Source organism: Perognathus longimembris, chromosome 7 (assembly GCF_023159225.1).
Source record: "Perognathus longimembris pacificus isolate PPM17 chromosome 7, ASM2315922v1, whole genome shotgun sequence".
Taxonomy (NCBI): Eukaryota; Metazoa; Chordata; class Mammalia; order Rodentia; family Heteromyidae; genus Perognathus; species Perognathus longimembris.
Window position 1 is genome coordinate 26,701,731 of NC_063167.1, and position 21,341 is coordinate 26,723,071.

General features: G+C 37.1%; 1 protein-coding gene and 1 pseudogene across 11 annotated transcripts in view; both read right to left on the reverse strand.

The window, feature by feature from the left end:
* The window catches only part of Scmh1 (Scm polycomb group protein homolog 1), a 120,998-nt gene that overhangs the window by 57,220 nt on the left and 42,437 nt on the right, over positions 1 to 21,341 (reverse strand). For 6 of the 10 annotated variants that reach the window (XM_048351014.1, XM_048351015.1, XM_048351020.1 and 3 more), the window contains 2 exons: positions 15,833 to 15,903; positions 2,054 to 2,288 (listed from right to left, as the gene is read on the reverse strand). In XM_048351014.1, the coding sequence (XP_048206971.1) occupies positions 2,054 to 2,288; positions 15,833 to 15,903 (306 nt within the window). Of the gene's footprint in view, positions 1 to 2,049; positions 2,289 to 15,832; positions 15,904 to 16,990; positions 17,134 to 21,341 lie in introns of those variants that run through there. The other 4 variants (XM_048351022.1, XM_048351018.1, XM_048351019.1 and 1 more) reach the window with 2 other exon arrangements.
* Positions 7,936 to 10,165, reverse strand: LOC125354991 (annotated as a pseudogene). Its single transcript, XR_007211579.1, has 2 exons — positions 9,111 to 10,165; positions 7,936 to 8,895 (listed from the first exon to the last, which is right to left on the reverse strand). The product of XR_007211579.1 is annotated as a polyadenylate-binding protein 1-like (transcript).

Below are 21,341 nucleotides of genomic sequence, written 5' to 3' on the forward strand. Positions count from 1 at the left end.
ACTCACAAAATTTCTCTTTTTCATTCTATTACAAATATGCATGTGTATATACACATCAAGTATAAAATACTTTTAATAATTCTTATTTACTTAAAGTAAGGATCAGGAAACAATGAAACTAGAAGTCATCCTAGTCAAATGTTTTCATTTTCCAAAAGATCAAGGAGATGACTAGAGGCATATTATTCATTGTCATCCACCAAGTAAAAGTTAATAAGAATGTATCATTTAGTTAATGAACTGTAAAACTAAAATCATTAAGTTTTCAAATTTGAATTCCAGATGATAGGAGTCTGATTTTCCTGCCTGTGCTAGCTTTGAACTATGAACCTCAGATCTTAGCCTCCTGAATAGTTAGGATTACAGGCATGAGCCACTGGCATCCAACAGTTGCTTCTCTTTTTGGAAAGTGAATAAAAAGCAACACCCTTATCTTTATGTGATTTGGTGAGGATGTCAATCACGTGGTCCTACTTGACTATGAAGTGAAAAATAATGCCATTTAAGAGCAACAGATTCTGAATGGATAGGTGAATGTTTCCAGTTGAGTCAGTTGTTTTCTGACATTATAAGTACTGGAAGAAATGGCAATAAGTATGCATATATTGGATTTGGGCAGAGCAACATGGAGAACACACCTGAAAACCAGGCCAAAGGAGGCCAGATGGAGAAAAAAGATAATATTTAAAAACTGTTTAGACACACTACCAAATAACTCCTTGGACTTCTTGGTTATATTAAAATCAAGAATTCTCATCTCCATATTTTCTCTCCTCTCTAGTCTGGCTTCAGCTAGGTTTTTGACTGCAACTCTTCCTTAAATAAAACTTAAAGCATTCCTGAAACTCAGGCCTGGTAATATTTAGACTTGGAAGGGAGACAAAGAATCCACATCAGGTAAAGGAAAAAGCAAGTCAAATCTAGAGATTTTTTTTAGCACATAATTCAGTAGTGTGCTATGGATAAGGTATAGCAAGGCCCATCTGGTCTATACCTTGGTAAACGATCAGGGAGGCATGTTAGGAAATTTAGATTTCATTTTTTAAGTCACCAAACTAGAATAACCAGCCATGTATTTCCTAGTTCCATTTTTTTCAAGGGTAGGAATATTAGGATTTGAACTCAGGACCTGTACTCATTAGGCTTGATCAGTTGGCACTACTCCTGCCACACCTCCATGCCTGGCATTTTCTGGTTATTTTGCAAACAAAATATCACAGACTTTTCTGCCTGGGATGGCTTCAAACTCTGATCCTCTGGGTCTCAACTGGCACCCAATTCCATTTTAAAGCAAAGAGGGTCTTCTAGGTTATCTAGACTTTGAGGAACTGTCATCTTCTTAGCACTCGATATTTTTTTTTTATAATAGTGTCATTATAATAGCCAATATGTACTGAATGATTGCCATGTGCCAAATATTTCATGTCAGTTTTTAATCCTTGAAATAATACAATGAGGCAGACAAAATTATTGACTTCCAGTTTAAAGAAGATGAAAAGTAGAAGAAAAGTAGATTGTCTAAAGTCATGCTAGTAAGTACTGTGGACAGATGTTATTATGGGATGGTTTTACTCCAGATCTCAAGGTTCATTACTAGTGAGCTTCTTCAAAAGCAGGCCAAGGCCTAAATATTACCAATGAACTATTCAGGTGTCTTACTCTCTAGCTCCAAGGAATCCTTTCCTATCATGCATAACTGTAGTTTATCTCAACATTCCTGATAAGTCACAGATAGTACAGAGTGTGTGTAAACTGTTTTTTGAAGTAGATTAAGTGGCAAGATTGCCTTGCATTTTCTCTCCCAGGGTAAAAGCGCTTACAGAAAAGGAGGAAGGGTATAGTTTATTGTTAAGGGAAAGAACAGGGCAAGAAAAGATTGATACCATAAGCTGCTGTAAAGATGGAAATGATATTCATATTTTGCAGTTCATTTATTTTAGGTGGGCTTGTTTTGGGGACCACATGAAGAAGAAGGGGTAGGCAGGGGACCTTAGGACATATAATTTTTGGAACCTCAGTGAGAGCTAGGGAGAGCCTGGGTCTAGTTACCCACCCAGAGGAGGCTGCAGCATACCACCATTCTTCTCACAGTTCCCAATAGGCTGAATTTCAGCTGAGTCAACCAGCCGCCAGAAGTCATTCTTGTTGTCACTGCCATCAAGACGCAGGCGGAGGCGAGCACCTGTTAGCCCAACTACTGTAGCAATACAGGTGGATGTAGTGTTTCTGGGGTCCTGTGCTTCCAACTTCATGCTGATCTTGAACTCATTGCTTGGGGGTGTATATGACTGAGGAGAAAAAGAGATTAGGCAGACTAAGAGTAAGCTGAATTTTCAATAAGGATGTTACAAAATGAAACCTAAAAACATGCTTTAAACTCAAATTGCCTACAGTTGGGCCAGGCACTACCAGTCTGAATTATTCTTTAACACTTAGGAAAAATTTTATACAAAATTATTTTCCTCTGAAGCATCAAATATTGACTCATGCCAGTAAAAATAAATCCAAACAAAAACAAGTGTTTCACATAGTCCAGGTATTTAATGCTTCCTTATCCCATCTTCTTCAACCCTCTACCCTCCAGGATCATATGGTAGTTCCAGTTACCATAACTCAATGTCTTTTCATGGAACATTCAGTATAGTAGCCTGTATAATATACCAAACAAACTATTAAGAATTTATCTTTTCTTATTTTGATTAAGATTATAAACAAATTCATATAATCGACAAATAATAAACTATATACTTTTGGTAAGTCTTGACTTTTTATATACCTATGACAACATATATATGTACACAACTGCCAAAGTATCACTGGTTAGGATGATGAGCATCATCATCACTTTCAAGTTCTCACATGCTCCTTTATAATAGCTTTTTCTGGCACCTCTGAGCAATCTCATGCTCAGAATTGACTTTCTATCAAGATAAACTGATTTGCATCTACTAATCTTAAGGTAGAATCATAAAGAATGTATTCTTTTTGTTTAGTTTCTTTCAGTCAGCATAACTATTCACCAGTATTGTTAATTGTATCCCTAATCTGAAAGTCTGAAATTCAAAATGCTCCAAACCTGAAACTTTTTGAGAAACTGGAATGGTGCCATAAGTGGAAAACTGCACAGTTTGAAATGTTGAGTTACAGCCAAAACAGAGGTACACTAAAATATTATATAAAATCACCTTCATCTTATTAGGGATATATCAAAGAATAATGAATTTTGCATTTAGACTTGGGTCATACCCTAAGACATTTCATTGTATAGATGCAAATATTCCAAAATCTAAAAAAATATAAATCTTCAAACACTCTGGTCCTCAAATATTCAAATAGTGAATATTCAACTTATACTTCCTTTCTTATTAAAGCTCAGCAGTATACACACTGATGGTCATTTGCTTTGTTTCTAGGTTTTGTCTATTACAAATAAAGCTGCTAAGAGCATTCAGGTCTTTGTCTAATATGCAATTCTCCATTGACAACTGTAAATATTAATTCTAGGTAACCTTTTTTTTTTTTTGGCCAGTCCTGGGCCTTGGACTCAGGGTCTGAGCACCATCCCTGGCTTCTTCCCGCTCAAGGCTAGCACTCTGCCACCTGAGCCACAGCGCCCCTTCTGGCCGTATTCCATATATGTGGTGCTGGGGAATGGAATGGAGAGCTTCATGTGTAGGAGGCAAGCACTCTTGCCACTAGGCCATATTCCCAGCCTCTAGGTAACCTTTCAAATACCCAAATCTGTGGATGTTCAAGTCCATTACATAAAATGGTGTGACATTTACATTTAAACTATGTCTATTCTCCCTCATTGTTTTGAGACAGAGTTTCTCTGAGGCTATCCTGGAACTTACCTATTTTTGCCAAGGTAGCCTTAGACTCATGATCCTCCTGCATTAGCCACCTTAGTGCTGGGATTACTGATGTATATCACCATGCTTGGATCACCCATACACTTAAAATCTCTAGATTACTTAAAACACCTATAATTGTAAATGCTACGTTAGTTGTAATATGGTATTTTTTAAAGAATAGTGACAAAAATGCCTGTGTACATGTTCAGTACAGAAACAATTTTCCCCAAATATGTTTGTTATATGGCTGGTTGAATCCATAGGTATAGAAGTCACAGACAGAGAGACATTTTCTTTTTAGTTGCATAAACATCTAAGAATGGAATGGGTGGATCATAAGAGAGGTATACATTTAACTTACATACATTAAAAGTATAAATTCAATGTTTTAAAGGATATTTATCTTGGGCAAACACCATACCTAAAATATTCTCCTCCCTGATCCCCAGCAAAAACCAATTCATTAGGAGTCACTTTCCATTTCCTTCTCAGCCTAGTCTTTAGAAACTACTAGGCTATCTTTTGTTTCTAAGTATATTTGCCTATTTTGGACATTTTATATAGATGTAATTATGTAATGTGTCCAATGTGTAAATGATTTCACTTAGTGTAATGTTTTCAAGGGTCATCAAGACATAGCATATACCAATGCTTTATTTCATTTCATTACAGAATAATATTACATTATGTAGACACTATGCTTATTAATTTATCAGTTGATAGGCAATTGGATCTTTTCTGGCTGTTATGAATAATGATGTATAAACATTATGTGATATACTTTTGGGTGGACATATGTCTTTTATTTTCTTGGGTATATACTTACGAGATGGATTGTTGAGTTATTTGGTAATTTTATGTTTAAAATTATGAAGGTGGGTGCCAGTGACTCATACTTGTAATCCTAAGTATTCAGTAAGCTGAGATCTGGGAATTGAAGTTCAAAGCCAGCCCAGGTAGACAAATCTAAAACTTGTATCTCCAACTAGTGCAAAGCCGGAGTAGAGGTATAGCTCAATTGACAGAGTGCCAGTCTTGAGTGAAAAGCTAATCAAGAATGAGGAGACCTGGGGTTAAATAAGCCTTAGTACCAGCACAAAAGGAAAAAAAAATTTTGTTGGTTATGCAGTTTGAACTCAGGGCCAGGGCACTGTCCCTGGGCTTTTGTGCTCAGGGCTAATGCTCTACCACTTTGAGCCACAGCTCCCCCTTTTTTTGTAATTTGTTTATTAATTAAAGAAAAGTTTTTTTGACAAGGTGTTGTGCAAAAAGGGTACAGTTACATAGTAGGGTAGTGTGTACATTACTTGTGATATCTTACATCCTGTTTTTCTTTCCCTTCCTTAAGTCGGTAGACATATATACAATATACAATATACCAATATACAATGTACCAAGAACATATACAATAGCCCATGTGGCCTACGCTGAAGAAAATTTGCCTAGGGCTTTAAATGTAATGTTGACAATAGACAATATGTCGACAACAGTCTTATATGAATGTACATACATAGCTTTTGAGCTATTGTGATCCACTGAGAGGTTAATTTTTGACCTTTATATATTGAGTATTTGTTTGGTTTTAGTTACATAGTGTAGGGTCGCTGACCCAAACCTGTGGGAAATACCATTTGACAAGAAGTTTTTGGTTTCTCAGACCTGGTCTCTACTGTCTCCCCCTCCCCCCACCTTAACAGTCATATATCAGGGAGATCATGCCCCTTTGTTTTCTGTGTTCTAGGCTTGTCTCGCTCAACATTATTTGTTCAAGTTCTGACCATTTCCCTGCGAATGACAATATTTCACCATTTCTAATCGCTATGTAGTATTCCATTGTGTATAGGTACCATATTTTTTGGATCCATTCATCTGTGGAGGGGCATCTGGGTTGTTTCCAAATTTTGGCTATTGTGAATTGTGCAGTGATAAACATGGAAGTGCAGATGTCTTGGGACCTGTTGTTCAGGATAGATGCCTAGGAGTGGTATGGCTGGGTCACAGAGTAGGTCTATGTTGAGCTTTTTGAGAAAACTCCATACTGTTTTCCAAAGTAATTGTAATAATTTGCATTCCCACCAACAATGGAGGAGGGTTCCTCTTTCCCCGCACCCCCTCCAGCATTTGTTGTTTCCTGAGTTCAGAGTATAGGCCATTCTAACTGGAGTGAGGTGGTATCTCAGGGTTGTTTTTATTTGCATTTCCTTTACTGCCAGGGATGTTGAATATTTCCTCATATGTTTCTTTGCCATTTTTATCTCTTCTCTTGTGAAGTCTCTTTAGCTCCTTTACCCATTTCCTAATTGGTTTACTGGGCTTGGAGGGGCTTAGTTTTTTTAGTTCTCTGTAGATGACAGATATTAGGCCTTTTTCTTTTGCTGTGCTGGTAAAGATCCTTTCGCATATGGTTGACAGCTCCACTTTTAGTTTTCTAGTGGTTAAATGGAGTTTCATAGACTTTTCTGCTTGGGCAGGCTTTGAACAGTGATGCTCAGTTCTCAGTTTCATGAGTAGCTACAATGACATCTGGTGTAAAAAAAGATCTTGAGTAACCTCTGAACTGTTTTCTAAGGTGGCAACAGGTGTCCATCATCTTCTCACCATTGCTATTCTTTTTCTTTTTAGTTTAAGTCATACGGTGGATATAGAGTGGCATATCATTGCAATATTGACTTACATTTCTCTGAAGATATTGGTGGTGAGTTTTATGTGATAACATAATTCATAATACAAATAAAGAAATATGCACTTCAACTACTGCCCATTGTAAAATTGTGTTGCCTTTCACTGTTGGGTTTTAAGAGTTCTCTCTCTCTCTCTCTCTCTCTCTCTCTCTCTCTCTATATATATATATATATATGGAATAGAAGTCTGTATCACATATACAATTAATAAACATTTTCTCCCATTATATGAAATATCTTTTCATCGCCTTGATGGTAGAATTGAAGGTTTTTAATTTGGATGAAGTTCAACTTATCTTTTATTGTTGCTTATTCTTTTGTCTTGTATGTAAGAAGCTATCATGTAAGCTAAAGTTATAAAGATTTTTACTACTATGTGTTCTTCTAAGAGTTTTACAGTTAGCTTTTACACTGAAGTCTATGATCCACTTGGAGTTGATTTTTATATATGGTAAGAAGGTAGGGTCCAACTTCATTCTTTTGCATGTGGATATCCAGCTATTCCTACAACTACTGAAAACCCAATAAAACTGTCTTGACACCCTTAGTGAAAATTACTGATCATAAATTGATGGGTTAATTTCTGGATTCTCAATTCTAATGAGCTAATCTATGTCTATGATACCTTCATTTCCTTTGTATATACTCTATATCCAGGAGTGAGATAGCTGGATCATATGATAGTTCTATTTCAATTTTTGAGAAACCTTCAACTGTTTTCCACAGAGGCTATACAAACTTACATTTCTCCTAACCATACATAAATGTTGCTTTTTCTCCACATGCTCAACAATACGTGTGTGTGTGTGTGTGTGTGTGTGTTGATCTTAAGGTTTGAACTAAGGTCCTTAGCTCAGTCTCTGAGCTTTTGTGCTCAAGACTAGTACTCGAGCCACAGCTCAACTTCCAGCATTTTTTGGTGGGTAATTGGAGATAAGAATCTCACAGACTTTCCTGCCTGGGCTGGCTTTGAACAGCAATCCTAAAATCTCAGCCTCTTGAGTAGCTAGGATTACAGGTGTGAGCCACCAGTGCTTGGCTAATATTTGCTATTTTTTTTTTTTTTTACTATTTAAGGAATTTTATTAAAGCAAGAATTTTATAATCCAAATTACGTTTCCTCGCAGTTATCAATTCTGTTACTTAGAACTGACATCCTGAGCTATTCCACAGTAAATAATTACAAAGTTAAGGAAAGGAATGCTTTAAAATTTTGTACTTTGCTGAAAATTCTTTTTCCCAGGGTCTATAAAACATTAATTTGTTTTTATATTTTACTATTTTTTGTAGGTTTGTTTTTTTTTTCTGTTTTTAAATCAAGTAACCTAAGACTAGCACTGTTTGCTAGACCTGGCATTTGCTCGGTACATAAGGTTCAAAGTTTCCTTTCCTTTTTTTTATTTTATATTTTGCAATGTTTTTTCATAATATTTAAGTTTTTCGATGTTTAGATATTTTTCTTTGGTGAAGCACGAGTTTCTTTTCATGGTCCCTGATCAATTTTTTAAACAGTTGGAACACCAGTGGCACTGTTGACTGCTTTCTGGGCAGCCACTTTAGCTTGGTGGGCTTGTAGTACAGCTACAGCTTCATCAACCTTAGAACGCAGAGACTCTGGAGACTCAAGCATATGAAGTAATTCTGAATTATCTATCTCCAACAACATGCCAGTGATTTTACCAGCAAGAGTAGGGTGCATGGCTTGGATAAGAGGAAACAGCCTTTCACCCAACATTTGCTTTTGCTCTTGAGGGGGGGCAGATGCCAACATGGAAGCAGGCAAAGGTTCCTAACCTTGTACATGAACAGCAGGCTGTTGCATGGTAACTTGTGGCTGTGCATTAAGATATTGCTGAGGATTGCGGACTCCTGCAACATATTTATACTGGGGAATGGTGTGGACAGCAGGAGTGGCTGCTGCAGCAGCAGCTGCAGGACGTGGACCCATTGTTTGTGTTGATGTGTTAGCAACACGCTGTGTGGACATGACTCGTGGAACCTGTGAAGAACTGGTCTCATAGTACTAAATGGTGGTCTAGGAGCTGCTAGGCGGATAGCACTGGGCATATTTTGGAATGGATGAGGTCTGGCACCCTGAGCAGTCCAGGGAGGACTTGGTGTTAGTTGAGCAGTTTGGCTAGGAGGATAGTATGCAGCACGGTTCTGAGTCTGTGGGATAGCTGCCATGAAGTAACCTGAAGGAGGTGCTGGCTGGTAGGGGTTGATTACAGGGTTGGGCACAGCTCGTACCCCTGCCATTCTCTGCATATACTGGTTAGTGAGGTGAGCTTGGCGCTCTTCTTTGCGCTGAGCTAGAGCTACATAGAGTGGCTTTGTGGCCACAATTCTACCATTCATTTCTTTCTTTCTTTTTTTTTTTTGCCAGTCCTGGGCCTTGGACTCAGGGCCTGAGCACTGTCCCTGGCTTCTTTTTGCTCAAGGCTAGCACTCTGCCACTTGAGCCACAGCGCCACTTCTGGCCATTTTCTGTATATGTGGTGCTGAGGAATCGAACCCAGGGCTTCATGTATACAAGGCAAACACTCTTGCCACTAGGCCATATCCCCAGCCCTACCATTCATTTCTGTAATTGCTTTAGTGGCTTCTTCTGGGGAGGAGAAACATAAAAACCCAAACCCTTTGCTTCGACTACCTTCCATAACCTTTGCACTAGTGATTGTACCAAATGGAGAAAACTCTTTCCGGAGACATTCATCATCAATACCATCATCAAGATTTTTCACATAATGGTTAACACCCTGGTATCTGGTGATCCTATCTTGCTTCATCTGCTCCAATTTGCGCTTCAGTTCTGCCTGTCGTTCCACTTTTTTCTGAGCTCGACCAACGTAAATTTGTTTTCCATTGAGCTCCTTTCTGTTCATCTCATCCACAGCTTTCTGTGCATCTTCATGCCTTTCAAAGCTTACAAGTCCAAATCCTTTGGATTTCCCACTTTCATCAGTCATTACTTTCACACTTAAGGCAGCTTCAAACTTGCCAAAGAGTTCCTTAAGGCACTCATTATCCATGTCTTCTCCAAAATTCTTGATGTAAACATTGGTGAATTCTTTTGCTCTAGCTCCAAGTTCTGCTTCTTGTTCCTTATGAGACTTAAATCATCCAACAAATACTTTGCAATCATTTAGAAGCATCCCACTCATTTTTTTCAATAGCTCTTTCAGCTGCTTCTTGTGTCTCAAAATGTACAAATCCATAGCCCTTGGAACCATTTTCATCACAAACCACCTTACATGAAAGGATGTTACCAAAAGCAGAAAATGTATCATACAGTGCTTTATTATCAATGGATTTGTCCAAATTTTTAATGAATATGTTGCCCACTCCACTTTTACGAAGTGATGGATCACGCTGAGACCACATGATGCGTACTGGCTTGCCCTTTTTAACATCAAAATTCATGGTATCCAAAGCACGCTCCACGTCCGCCGGCTGCTGGAAGTTCACATACGCACAGCCCAAGGAGCGGCGGGTGATCATGTCCCTGCAGACCCGGATGGGGAGGATGGGCCCGGCTGGGCTGAACTTACCGTAGAGCACCGCCTTGGTCACGTAGGGGTGTAGATCCTCCACGTAGAGCGAGGCCATGGGGTAGCTGGAGGCGCTGGGGTTCACCTTGGCACTGCTGCCCGCAGGGCCACAGGCCACGACCTTTCCGTGAGAGAAGGGAGCGGGGGCAAGCGCAGAGGGACAAAAATCAACCGGAATCGACGACTACCCAACAGCCGCAGAGCCGGGTCGCTTTCGCTGCTGCCGCAGGGTGGCGGGCTGCTGGCTGGGAGAGTGGCTGGCGGTGCCGGGCGGGTGGATAGGCGGGCCGGAAGGCCTTGGTCTCTGGGTTTCTTCTTCGAGCTGCTGAGGGGCCGCGGGCAGGCGGACAGGTCAGTCTCGACTGCTTCACTGGGTTATTTTATAAAAGAGGAGGAAGGAAAAAAAATAAAAGTCTCCGGCGGGGGAGACGCGCGGATTTTTTTTGTAAATTTTTTTGGGGGTTTTAAAACATTTTTTTAAGATTTTTTTTTGGATTTTTAAATAATAAATGTGTGTTCCGAGCCCAGAGCACACACTCCGCACTCTCAGCACTAACCCCCGGGGCGAAGGGGCATATTTGCTATTTTTTATATGGAATCTTACTGTAGTTTTGATGTGTATTTCCTTAATGGCTAATAATATTGAACTTTTTTCATATATTTGTTAGTCATTTGTATTTCTTCATTTGAGAAATATCTATTTAGACTGTTTGCTCATTTTTAAATAGGGTAACTTGGGCCCACTATGAGTGTCCACCTTTGTTTTGAGTTCTTTATATATTCCAGATATTATTTTTGTCAGATAAACTGCTGGCAAATATTTTCTCCTGTTTAGGAGGTTATCTCTTCATTCTGCTGATTATTTCTTTTGCTTTTTAGCTTAATATAATTCTGCCAAGTTCTGCTTTTTCTTTAAGTGCTTTTATCCAGAAAATTATTGCTTGTCCTCATATTTTGAAATGTTTCCCTTATGTCTTCCTCTAGTAGTTTTGTAGTGTCAGGTCTTATAGTAAGATTTTAGATCCATTTTAGTAGAATTTTTGGTAAAGGATAAAGATTTATGAGGCAAATTTTGATCTTGATATCCAGTTTTCTTGGAACAATTTGTAAAAGAATCAGTCCTTTCTTCAGTGTATATTTTTGATGCCTTTGTTGAGAAAGTTGGCTGTAGATGTATGTATATCTGTGTTATCTATTCTGTTCTATTGTCTGCGTCTGCTTTTATGGCAACCAACATCATGCTATTTTGGACTATGACTCGTTAGTATGTCTTTAAATCAGATATTGTAATGCCTTAGCTTTTCTATATTTACTGAAGATTGTTTTGGCTATTCTAGGTCTGTTGTGCTTCCAGATGAACTTTAGGATCAGTTTGTTCAGTTCAATGAAGAATGTCATTCTCATCTTGATGGGAACGGTATAATGAATTTATAGACCACTTTGGGTACTTTGGACATTTTCGTTATATTGATTCTTTAATCCATGAACTTGAGAGTCCACTTTTGTGTCTTCTTTATTCTTTGATCAGTGTTTTATAATCCAAACTGTAGTGGTCTTTCATTTTTAGTTTATTCTCAGGTATTTTTTTCTCTTTTTTTTGGCTGTTATGAGTGGAACTGCTGTTGGGATTTCATTTTCAGCAAATTTATTATTGGTATTGTATGACAATTTTGTATAATGCTACTTTACTGAATTTATTTGTCAGTTCTAATAGTCTTTTGGTGGATTCATTACTGTTTCTAAAGATATAATCACATGAGCTGTTGTCAGGCATAGTTTGACTTCATTTCCTCCTTAGTATGCCTTTTATTTCTTTTTCTTGCCTAATTTCTTTAGAACTATTTCTAGTAATATATTGACTAAGATTGATGAGGGTAGACATTCTCGTCTTCTTCCTGATATCAGGAAAAATGCCTTGCTTCTCCCCTTAAGTGTGATGTTGCCTATATATTTCTCCTACATATCCTTCATTATGATAAGGTAAGATCCTTCTATATCTAATATGTTCAGGGCTTTTATTATAAAAATACTTCATTTATCAAATGCCTCTTTCACATCTACTAAGATAATCATATGATTTTTACATTACCTTCTACGATGTAATATATTATGTTTAGTAATTTGCATGTGTTGGACCATTCTTTTATCCTGGGAATAAAACCAAGTTGATTATGGTATTCAGGCTTTTCACAAGTATTTTGTTGAGGATACTTACACTATGTCTATGTTATCAGGGATTTTTTTAAATTGTTGTATCCTCGTAAGGTTTCATCCACAAGTGTCTGCCTGTTTTAGCAGTAAGGTGTTCAATTCATATAATTGGAATTATCTCCTCTTAAGTCTTCTGAAAAAGTCTGTGTAGAATTTGTAATATTTCTTTTTTATATGTTTGAAATAATTAACTAGTTAAGTCACTAAGCTTTCAATTTTTCTTTGTGGAAAAGCTTTTAGGTATTGTTTGTGTAACTCAGGTAGTGCTTTTCAGGTTTCTATATTCTTGACTGAACTTTGGTAATTTGTGTCATTCATGAACTTATCCATTTCAGTTCAACTTAGTTTTCCAAATTTAAAAACATGTACTTGTTCAGAATACTTCCTTAATTCTTTTAACATTTGTAGAATCTATACTGATACTATCTCTCATTTCAGGTATCTTTTAGATGTCTTTTATTTGTAACTTCTGTTCTTTATTCTAGATCACTGTGCTTAGAGGTTTATTAATTTCATTAGTCTTTGCACAGTCCATTTAAAATTTTTTTCTTTATTGTCAAAGTGAAGTACAGAGGGGTTACAGTTTCATATGTAAGGCAGTGAGTACATTTCTTGTTCAACTTGTTAGCTCCTCCCTCATTCCCCCTTTCCTTCTCCCCCCATGAGTTGTACAGTTGGTTTACACCAAATGGTTTTGTAAGTATTGCTTTTGGAATGGTTCCTCTTTTTATCCTTTGTCAAGAATCCACTTTGTGCCTATCTATACTAGGGTTTGAAAACAGGACCTTGAATTCTCCTTTGTTGTTGTTGTTTTCACCACGGGCAGAGCTCTATCACTTAAGACATGCCTCCAGTTTTGCCTTTTTGCTGGTTAATTGGAAATAAATATCTCTTGGGTTTGTCTGCCAGGGCTGGCTTCAAGCCAGATTTGGTTTTCTCAGATCTCGGCCTCCTGGATAGTCATGATTATAGGCATGAGTCACTAGCTCTCTGCAAGAACCAACCTTGGTTAATAATCTTCTCTATTATTTTTGTCTTTTGTTCATTGATTTATGCTGTAGTTTTTATTGGTTCTTATCTTCTGCTTACTTTAGTTAAATTGCTACTTTTTATCTCTAGGCTTTCTGAAGTGGGAGATGAAGTCATTAATTGAAATCCTTCTTTTTTAACGTAAGTGTTAAGTACTATGTCAGCATAGTGTTATCATCTTCTATCCTTTCACTTTTAACTGATTTCTGTTCTTATATTTAAAGTGCAATTTTTTGAAGGCAGTATATAAACAGGACCTTGTTTTTTATGCAGTGTGCCAATCTTAGTGTTTTAATGGAATGTTTAGAACATTTGTATTTAATTTGATTATTGATGTGGCTCAGTTTAAATATACTATCATGGTATTTCTTTTCCAATATTTTAGAGGTTGCTCTAGGATTTACAGTAAGCACCTTTAATGAATCATAGTTTATCTTCAAAACTTCTCTGGCTACTTTTAAGGTTTTCTTTATTAATGGTTGTGAATAACTGAATTATGACATGTCACAGTATAGTTTTCTTTCTCCTTAATTTTTGGGATTCACTGAGCTTCCCAGATTTGTGAATTTATAGTTTTCCTCATCTTTTGAAAAAATTTAGCCATTGTTTGTTCACATGCTTTTCCTCCTTTTTCACCTCTTGTAAACTCCAATTATGTCTACTTGGCCACTTAAAACTATCCCATGGTTCACTGGTACACTTTTCATCTATTTTACTTTTTTTTTGCATTTCATTTTGGATAGTTTCTATTGTTATACCTTCAAGTTTCAAATTCACTAATCTTTTCTTTACATCCAGTGTATTTTTCACTTTACATATAGTAGTAGTTCAGTGAATCTTTTTTTTTTTTTTTTTTTTTTTTTGCCAGTCCTGGGCCTTGGACTCAGGGCCTGAGCACTGTCCCTGGCTTCTTCCCGCTCAAGGCTAGCACTCTGCCACTTGAGCCACAGCGCCGCTTCTGGCCGTTTTCTGTATATATGGTGCTGGGGAATTGAACCTAGGGCCTCGTGTATCCGAGGCAGGCACTCTTGCCGCTAGGCTATATCCCCAGCCCCAGTGAATCATTTTTTATATCATTTATTTTTCTGCTTAGCTCTGAACATATCAAATCATTAAAATAATTAGTTTCCTGTTCTTATCTACTATTCTATAATCTATGTAGGTCCTAAGTTAATTCATTCTCTTTAGTATTGATCATTTTCTTCTGCCTCTTTACATTCCTAGCAATCTTTAATTAGACATGAAGATTGTGAGTTTTGTCTGTTAGATTCTGGATATTTTTGCACTTCTAAACATTTTTTTTCCTGGGTGATGTTCCATGGGAACAAGTCTTATGATTTGTTAGGCCCGTATTCAATCCAGTATTCAATGAATTAAGCGATTTTCCAGTTGAGCTGGTGAGATCAGAAACTATTTTCAGTCCTGTCTGGATATCAGACTTTATTCCTTCTAATATCCTTTCAGCTGGGTTTTCTTGCATGTATGCATTAAAAAGTAGTACTTTCCTAAACACCTGATTCTCTTAAGATTTCTATGAGTTCTCCCTGCCCCTCTTCTCTAGTATTTTTCTTGTACACTCTAGCCACTTTGATGATCCTGGACTCCCAGTTCCATTTCCTCTAATTGGGGAGTCTGCTGGCTCAACATAGGTCACTTCCCAAGACCATGATCTGAAAATGCTCTTAAAGCAGTAAGCTAAGAAATGATACAGGGCTCAGCCAATGTGTTTCTCAGGTCTAAGGTATCACCATTTAGTGACTTGAAAACTATGGCTTACTGTATTTGCCTTTAAAAAATGTTCAGGTGTAAATATGAACCAAATCTATATTATTTCACATGAGTACAAGTCTTGAAATTCTGTATTTATTTAGAACATAGAGAAAACTCAAAGTGAAATGTTGACAAAATAACAGAGTACTAAATAAAAATTAAATAACTTCCTGACCTCCTGATATTTTGTTCTGTTTAGCAATGTCTGTTTCTTTGCTTACAGTCTGATCCTATACAGACAAAATTAACATTAGCTGGGCACAGTTTGAAGCTCTTAAGTTGTATGTAGAAAGCTCTGAAGGACTTTTGATGAGCTTCTAAAATGCTCTCCAGTGAGACTAGGTGTCAATGCTCTTAAAGAAAGGTAAGATTTTGGCAGAGAGCTAAGTATAGAAAAATCAACACTGCCTGAGTCTTTTATATTTAAAGGCTATAAGTCTCTTTCTTATCTGTCTGAAGTAAGAACTAAAATAAAATTTTGAGATTTATTTTTCAGTAATATAGAATATCTTTAAGGAGGTTAAAAAAAGGAAATGGTGTTATTTGGGATGAAGTTGGGGAGAATATCTATTGCTAAAACTCACAGTAATCACATTTTACTTCTTGAATTGCTCCTATAGTGTTTATTCTAGGGCCCTCAAGCGAGAAGCCAAAAGGCTCTCATATCATATTTTTGATTTAAGAACCAAGAATAAAAGCTACTTGCCTCCCACTAATGATGTTGAAAAATAATTACCTGCTTGAAGCAATGGACAGGCGCTGGGACTGAACATGTTTCTTTTAGGTATTTGTCCCAGGTAAAATGACCTGAAAAGGAAATAGAAATCTCTATCACAGTCAACAAAACACATTTTTTGGGTAATCTACACTAAACATCAATCCATTTGCAAACTGTTGTGAGCATAAGAAAACTTTTTTTTTTTTTTTTTGGCCAGTCCTGGTGCTTGGACTCAGGGCCTGAGCACTGTCCCTGGCTTCTTTTTGCTCAAGGCTAGCACCCTGCCACTTGAGCCACAGCGCCACTTCTGGCCATTTTCTGTATATGTGGTGCTGGGGAATCGAACCCAGGGCCTCATGTATATGAGGCAGGCACTCTTGCCACTAGGCCATATCCTCAGCCCCAAGAAAACTTTTTTTTTTTTTTTTGGTTTGGGCTAAAAATCAGATGAGGAAAGAGAATCTGGGTAACCTGAATGGATCTTTTAGATTAATATTTTGAAATCAAATACTTAAGATGACTTAAAGTGTTCTTTATGTTAGTTCCTAAAGTGATCCAAAATGTCAGAGTAAGGCATACTAGTATCTCAAAGTACCAGGAAGTTAATGGAAAACAGAAGGAATAGAAAGTGAGTAGGGAGATTCCTTTTGAACAATTTGATTCCTGAAGAGACTCCTTGCTATCAACTGACATCTTTTAACATCCAGTATAGTTGGCTCCTATAGCTGAGCTTAAGATGCATGAAGGAAAGGCTATCTAGAGACATGAAGTGAGAGGATTTGAGTAGAGGGGAAGCCAGAGAAGACTGTACTTGAGCCCTTACTCTTAAAACTGGCTTTCTCTCACCTACTCCCACCCCAGTTCCATTTCAGTCATAACACAGTATTGCTTTGAGGTACAAAATGACAAAGATCACATAGTCTAAAGAAAAGAAGGACCTGGGAAGTGTTTCTGATAACAGTAAACAGGAACAAGTTGAGGAGTTTACCAAATCTTTTAGCCTCTTGAAGTTATGTTAGAGTCTCTCAATGTTTATAGAACACATTTTAGAGAAATAATCTTTAAGATGACATGTGCTGGGGCCAGGAAAGCATGTTAAGGGCAGATTGTTAAATGAAGATCTCATTGGACCAAATTCTTTAAAAAACCAATTAGTAATCTCCCCCTAATACCCACCTAGAGGTGACCCCATGATGGAGCAGGGAAGATCCCAGAGACTCTCACAAGCTAAAACACTGTAGCAAACCAGCATTTCTTGAAGTTTCCTCTGTAGTGGAGCAGCACAGGGCCCCTTTGGACCATACGAAAAGCACTAGATGCTGGGAATAAAAATGAGTCACTGAATGATTAAATCTAAATCACTGCAAAGATGATGCTAAGACTATATTCTACTGACTTTATAGCTTCTGTTTTTAAGCTGAATCCTTTCCCATCTTCCTCAACTAAGTCAAATAGATTTGGCCAGAAATCAGTCAGTTATGAGACATTTCATAAGCTATTCAACGACCAATTATCCTGACCAGATAGTTATTTCATGGGGTAAATGATTCTATAGTTAAGACTTAAGAGGTTATTAGAATTTAATAAAGAATTTGCTCTTAGCTAAGAGGAACCTTAAATCAAGGACTGAATACATCTCATCACTGTTTGCTATGAGGAAAAAGAAAACATCACAAATTATTTCTCCATCTTTACAAATAAAAAAATCAAATAGTAAATCTTGGATTTCACTGGATTGAGACTCTTAAGCATTAGCATATAGAACAGCATGTCCAACAGAACTTCCTGTACTGATAGAAATGTTCTTTATCTGTTCTATCCAACAAGGTACTAACCACATGCAACTACTGAACACCTGAAATGTAACTAATGTAAGGAAGTTTTAATTTTTACTTAATTTTAAATAATTTACCTACATGTGTCTGTCACTAATATATTAGGCTGCTCAGATCCATAGGATTGGTCAGTCCAAGGTAATTGCTTGCATTAGCATGAGTTCTAACCAAATTTACCCAAGAGACTTTGGTCTTAAGAATTATGGCAGTATCAGAGGTACTACAACAATTAAGAGTATTAATTACTCTTCACTATTATAGACAACTATAGTAATCAATTCCTATGGTGTAAGGCAAACAGGTCAAATCTTATATGTTAGGACACACTCTATTATAAATGGATCGATAAGGGATTCCTTTGTGAAATGCAGTCTGCTGTGATAGTTAACAGGCTTGAATAATAATTTGTTAATATTTTCTTATAATTGTTTGCTTGAGTTATTTAAAATTTAGTCCCATACTATTAAATTGCAAAGTAAGTAAATTTTTATTGACTCAATGAGAATATCTGAACACCTACTATATGTTTAGTCAGTTATCACATATTCTCCACATTTACAAGCAATAAAATAATAACACAAGAAATGTCAGGTAGCAAGGTACAGACTAGGAAAATTTAAAGAGAATAAAGTTTAAAATAAAGAAAATAAAAATGTATTGATTTCTAAGATTTATAGTCTATGTCACAACTATTAAACTCTGCTATTGTAATGTGTGATAACAGATATAGATAAAATGCAAGTGAAAGAGCGTGGCTGTGTTTGATTAAAACTTTAGTGTAAAAACAGGTAGCACAGAGCCAGGCACCAGTGGCTCATATCTGTAATCTTAGCAACTCTGGAGGCTAAGCTTTGAGGATTGCTATTTGAAGGCAGCCTAGGGAGGAAACTCCATGGAGGTTGTTCTCTCCAATCAATCACCAAAAATAAAATAAAATAAAATAAAATAAATCAATTTGTGGAGCTGTGCAAAAAAGCTTAGATACCACCCAGGCTCTGAGTTCAAGCCCCAGGATAACACATGTATGCACAGGCACACATGCACATTACAAGAACGAACAAAAACAGCACTGTCAAATGCTGATTGCTTGAACCTGTAATCCTAGCTATTCAAGAGGCTGAGATCTGAAGACTGAAGTTTGAAGCCAGTCTGGGCAGAAAAGTCTGTTGAGACTTATCCCCAATTAACCAGTAAAATGCTGGAAATGGAGCTGTGTCTCAAGTTGGTTGAAAAAGCCAATGGAGAGAACAAAGCCCTGAGTTCAAAGCTCCAATGCTAGCACACACACAAAACAATAGCAAAACATAAACAAAATGGCAGCAGGCTGGATTTGGTTCCCAAAGAGTAGTTTGTTGTCCCATGGTCTAAATCATTGATTCCAAAATCATATTCATAGTAGTTTTCCTTTCTTCAAAGTTCAAGGTCTCAACTTTGAGGAGTTCTCACTTCAAGTGTAGCCTGATAATATATACTGTCAAAATCTTACATAATTCTGATCAAAACTTGTGTCTAGGGACTACTGGTTTAGTTGAAATAATGTGATATTGGAAGTCAGAAGATATTAAAGTCTTATTTCTGCAGCTAAATATCTTGGATAAGTCATTTAATCCTTCCAAACCTCATTTTTCTTATTTGAAAGATAGGGATAATATGAATCACATATGATGTATATACATACATTCTTCATCTGATAGATATTTAAATTCCTTCTAAGTGCAAAGAAGAATGTTAAATGTTAGGAGAACAAGCAGTTCCTAAATTTGAGCTTTTAAATAAAAAGATAAACAGAAATATTAATAAGATAAATGTTATAATTAATATAAATTTAAGTTAATGAGACGTAAGGCACACTGGCTGCACTGAGGATGTAATTCAGGGAAATTTAGTCCATGCTTAAGGCTAGAGGATTACTTTGAAAATCAGTATTATTAACATATAGATGTAAAATGTTTTATAATGTAAATATATATGAGTAGCTTCAATCATTCAAAGATTATAATTAAAACATTATAATTTTAGCGAAGCACTGGTGGCTCATGCCTGTAATCCTAGTCACTGAGGAGTCTGAGATCTGAGGATTGCAGCTGGAAGTCAAACTAGGCAAGAAAATCTATAACATTTTTATCTCCAAATAATTATCAAAAAGCTAGAAATGGAGGTATGACTCAAATGGTAGAGGACCAGCTTTGAAAATAAAAGCAAAGAAACAGCATCTAGGCCCTGAGTTCCCCCAGGACTGGTGCATGTGTGTGTGTGTGCGTGCACACATGCGCACGCACACGCACACACACACAATTATGGTTTGGATATTTTCAATTACTTATTCAACAGATGTTTCCTGAGCAACTTACAAGTACAAGGCAATAGAACAATCCCTGTTCTCATGAGATTTATATTCTGGTATGTGATGAGATATGATTAATACATAAAAATATGGAATTATGTGGTATTAGAGTGATTTACAAATGATATTAATTTACCTTAAAGATAGTAAAGATCCACAGACAAGACATGGTGGTATGTGCTTATAATCCCAGCTATTTGGGAGGCAGAGGTAGGAGGATTGTAGTACAAGGCTTGCACTTTACTGAGGTAAACAGTGCAACACCCTATTCCGCCCCCCCCCCAAAAAAAACCAACAACAAAAAAACACAACTAAAAAGCCAAAGACTGGTAAAACACTGTTTGTTTGTTTGTTTGTTTTGGCCAGTCCTGGGCCTTGAACTCAGGGCCTGAGCACTGTCCCTGGCTTCTTTTTGCTCAAGGCTAGCACTCTGCCACTTGAGTCACAGTGCCACTTCTGGCCATTTTCTGTATATGTGGTGCTGGGGAATTGAACCCAGGGCCTCATGTATACGAGGCAAGCGCTCTTGCCACTAGGCCATATCCCCAGCCCCTGGTAAAACACTGTTTAGCAAGGTTTAGATTCTGGGTTAAATCCTCTGTACCACATAATAACTAAATTAGAATAAAAATAAGTAAAAGAACCATAAAGTATAAAAGCACAAGAGATCACCTCAGTGCATGCTTTTTCTAATACTTGCTAATTAACAAATATCTATTGAACATCTACCACATGCCAAGCCTAGTTCTAATGCTATTCTGGTCATATTTCTCTTCTTTAAACTCTACTTTGTTATACCTGAATATGGAACCCAAACTCCTAAGAGCAATAAGAAAGCCAGTATTGTGGGTCAGAAGTTTTACTCCAAGATTACTGGCTAAATAATGTTCTACTGCTCAATGTACCATGATTTACATGACCTCCCTCCCAATAATGTCAATTAAATCCTTTTGATGGTCATTTAAGGGTTTTATAGTTTTTGAATACATTTCTTTACATATCTTTGAAACCATAAAAATTATCTCTGTGATGGTTCATTATTAACTTCAGTAGATTGAGAGATCCCTAAAAGATCAACAAAACACGTCTCTGGTATGTCTCTGAGGGTGTTTCTAGAGATGAGGAAATTATGAATGCATTAACCTAACCAATGGCTTAATGCACTGATGGATTTGAAATCTGAAGAGACTATTGGGAGATGGTAGAACTGCAGAAGGTAGAACTTAGAGAAAGCGAGTTGCTGGGAAACATGCCTTTGAAGGGTTATCTTGGCCCTTTCTTGTTATTCCTCTTTGCTTCCTGGTTGCCATGTGGTAAACACCTTTCCTCCATTTCCTTCATCCATGAT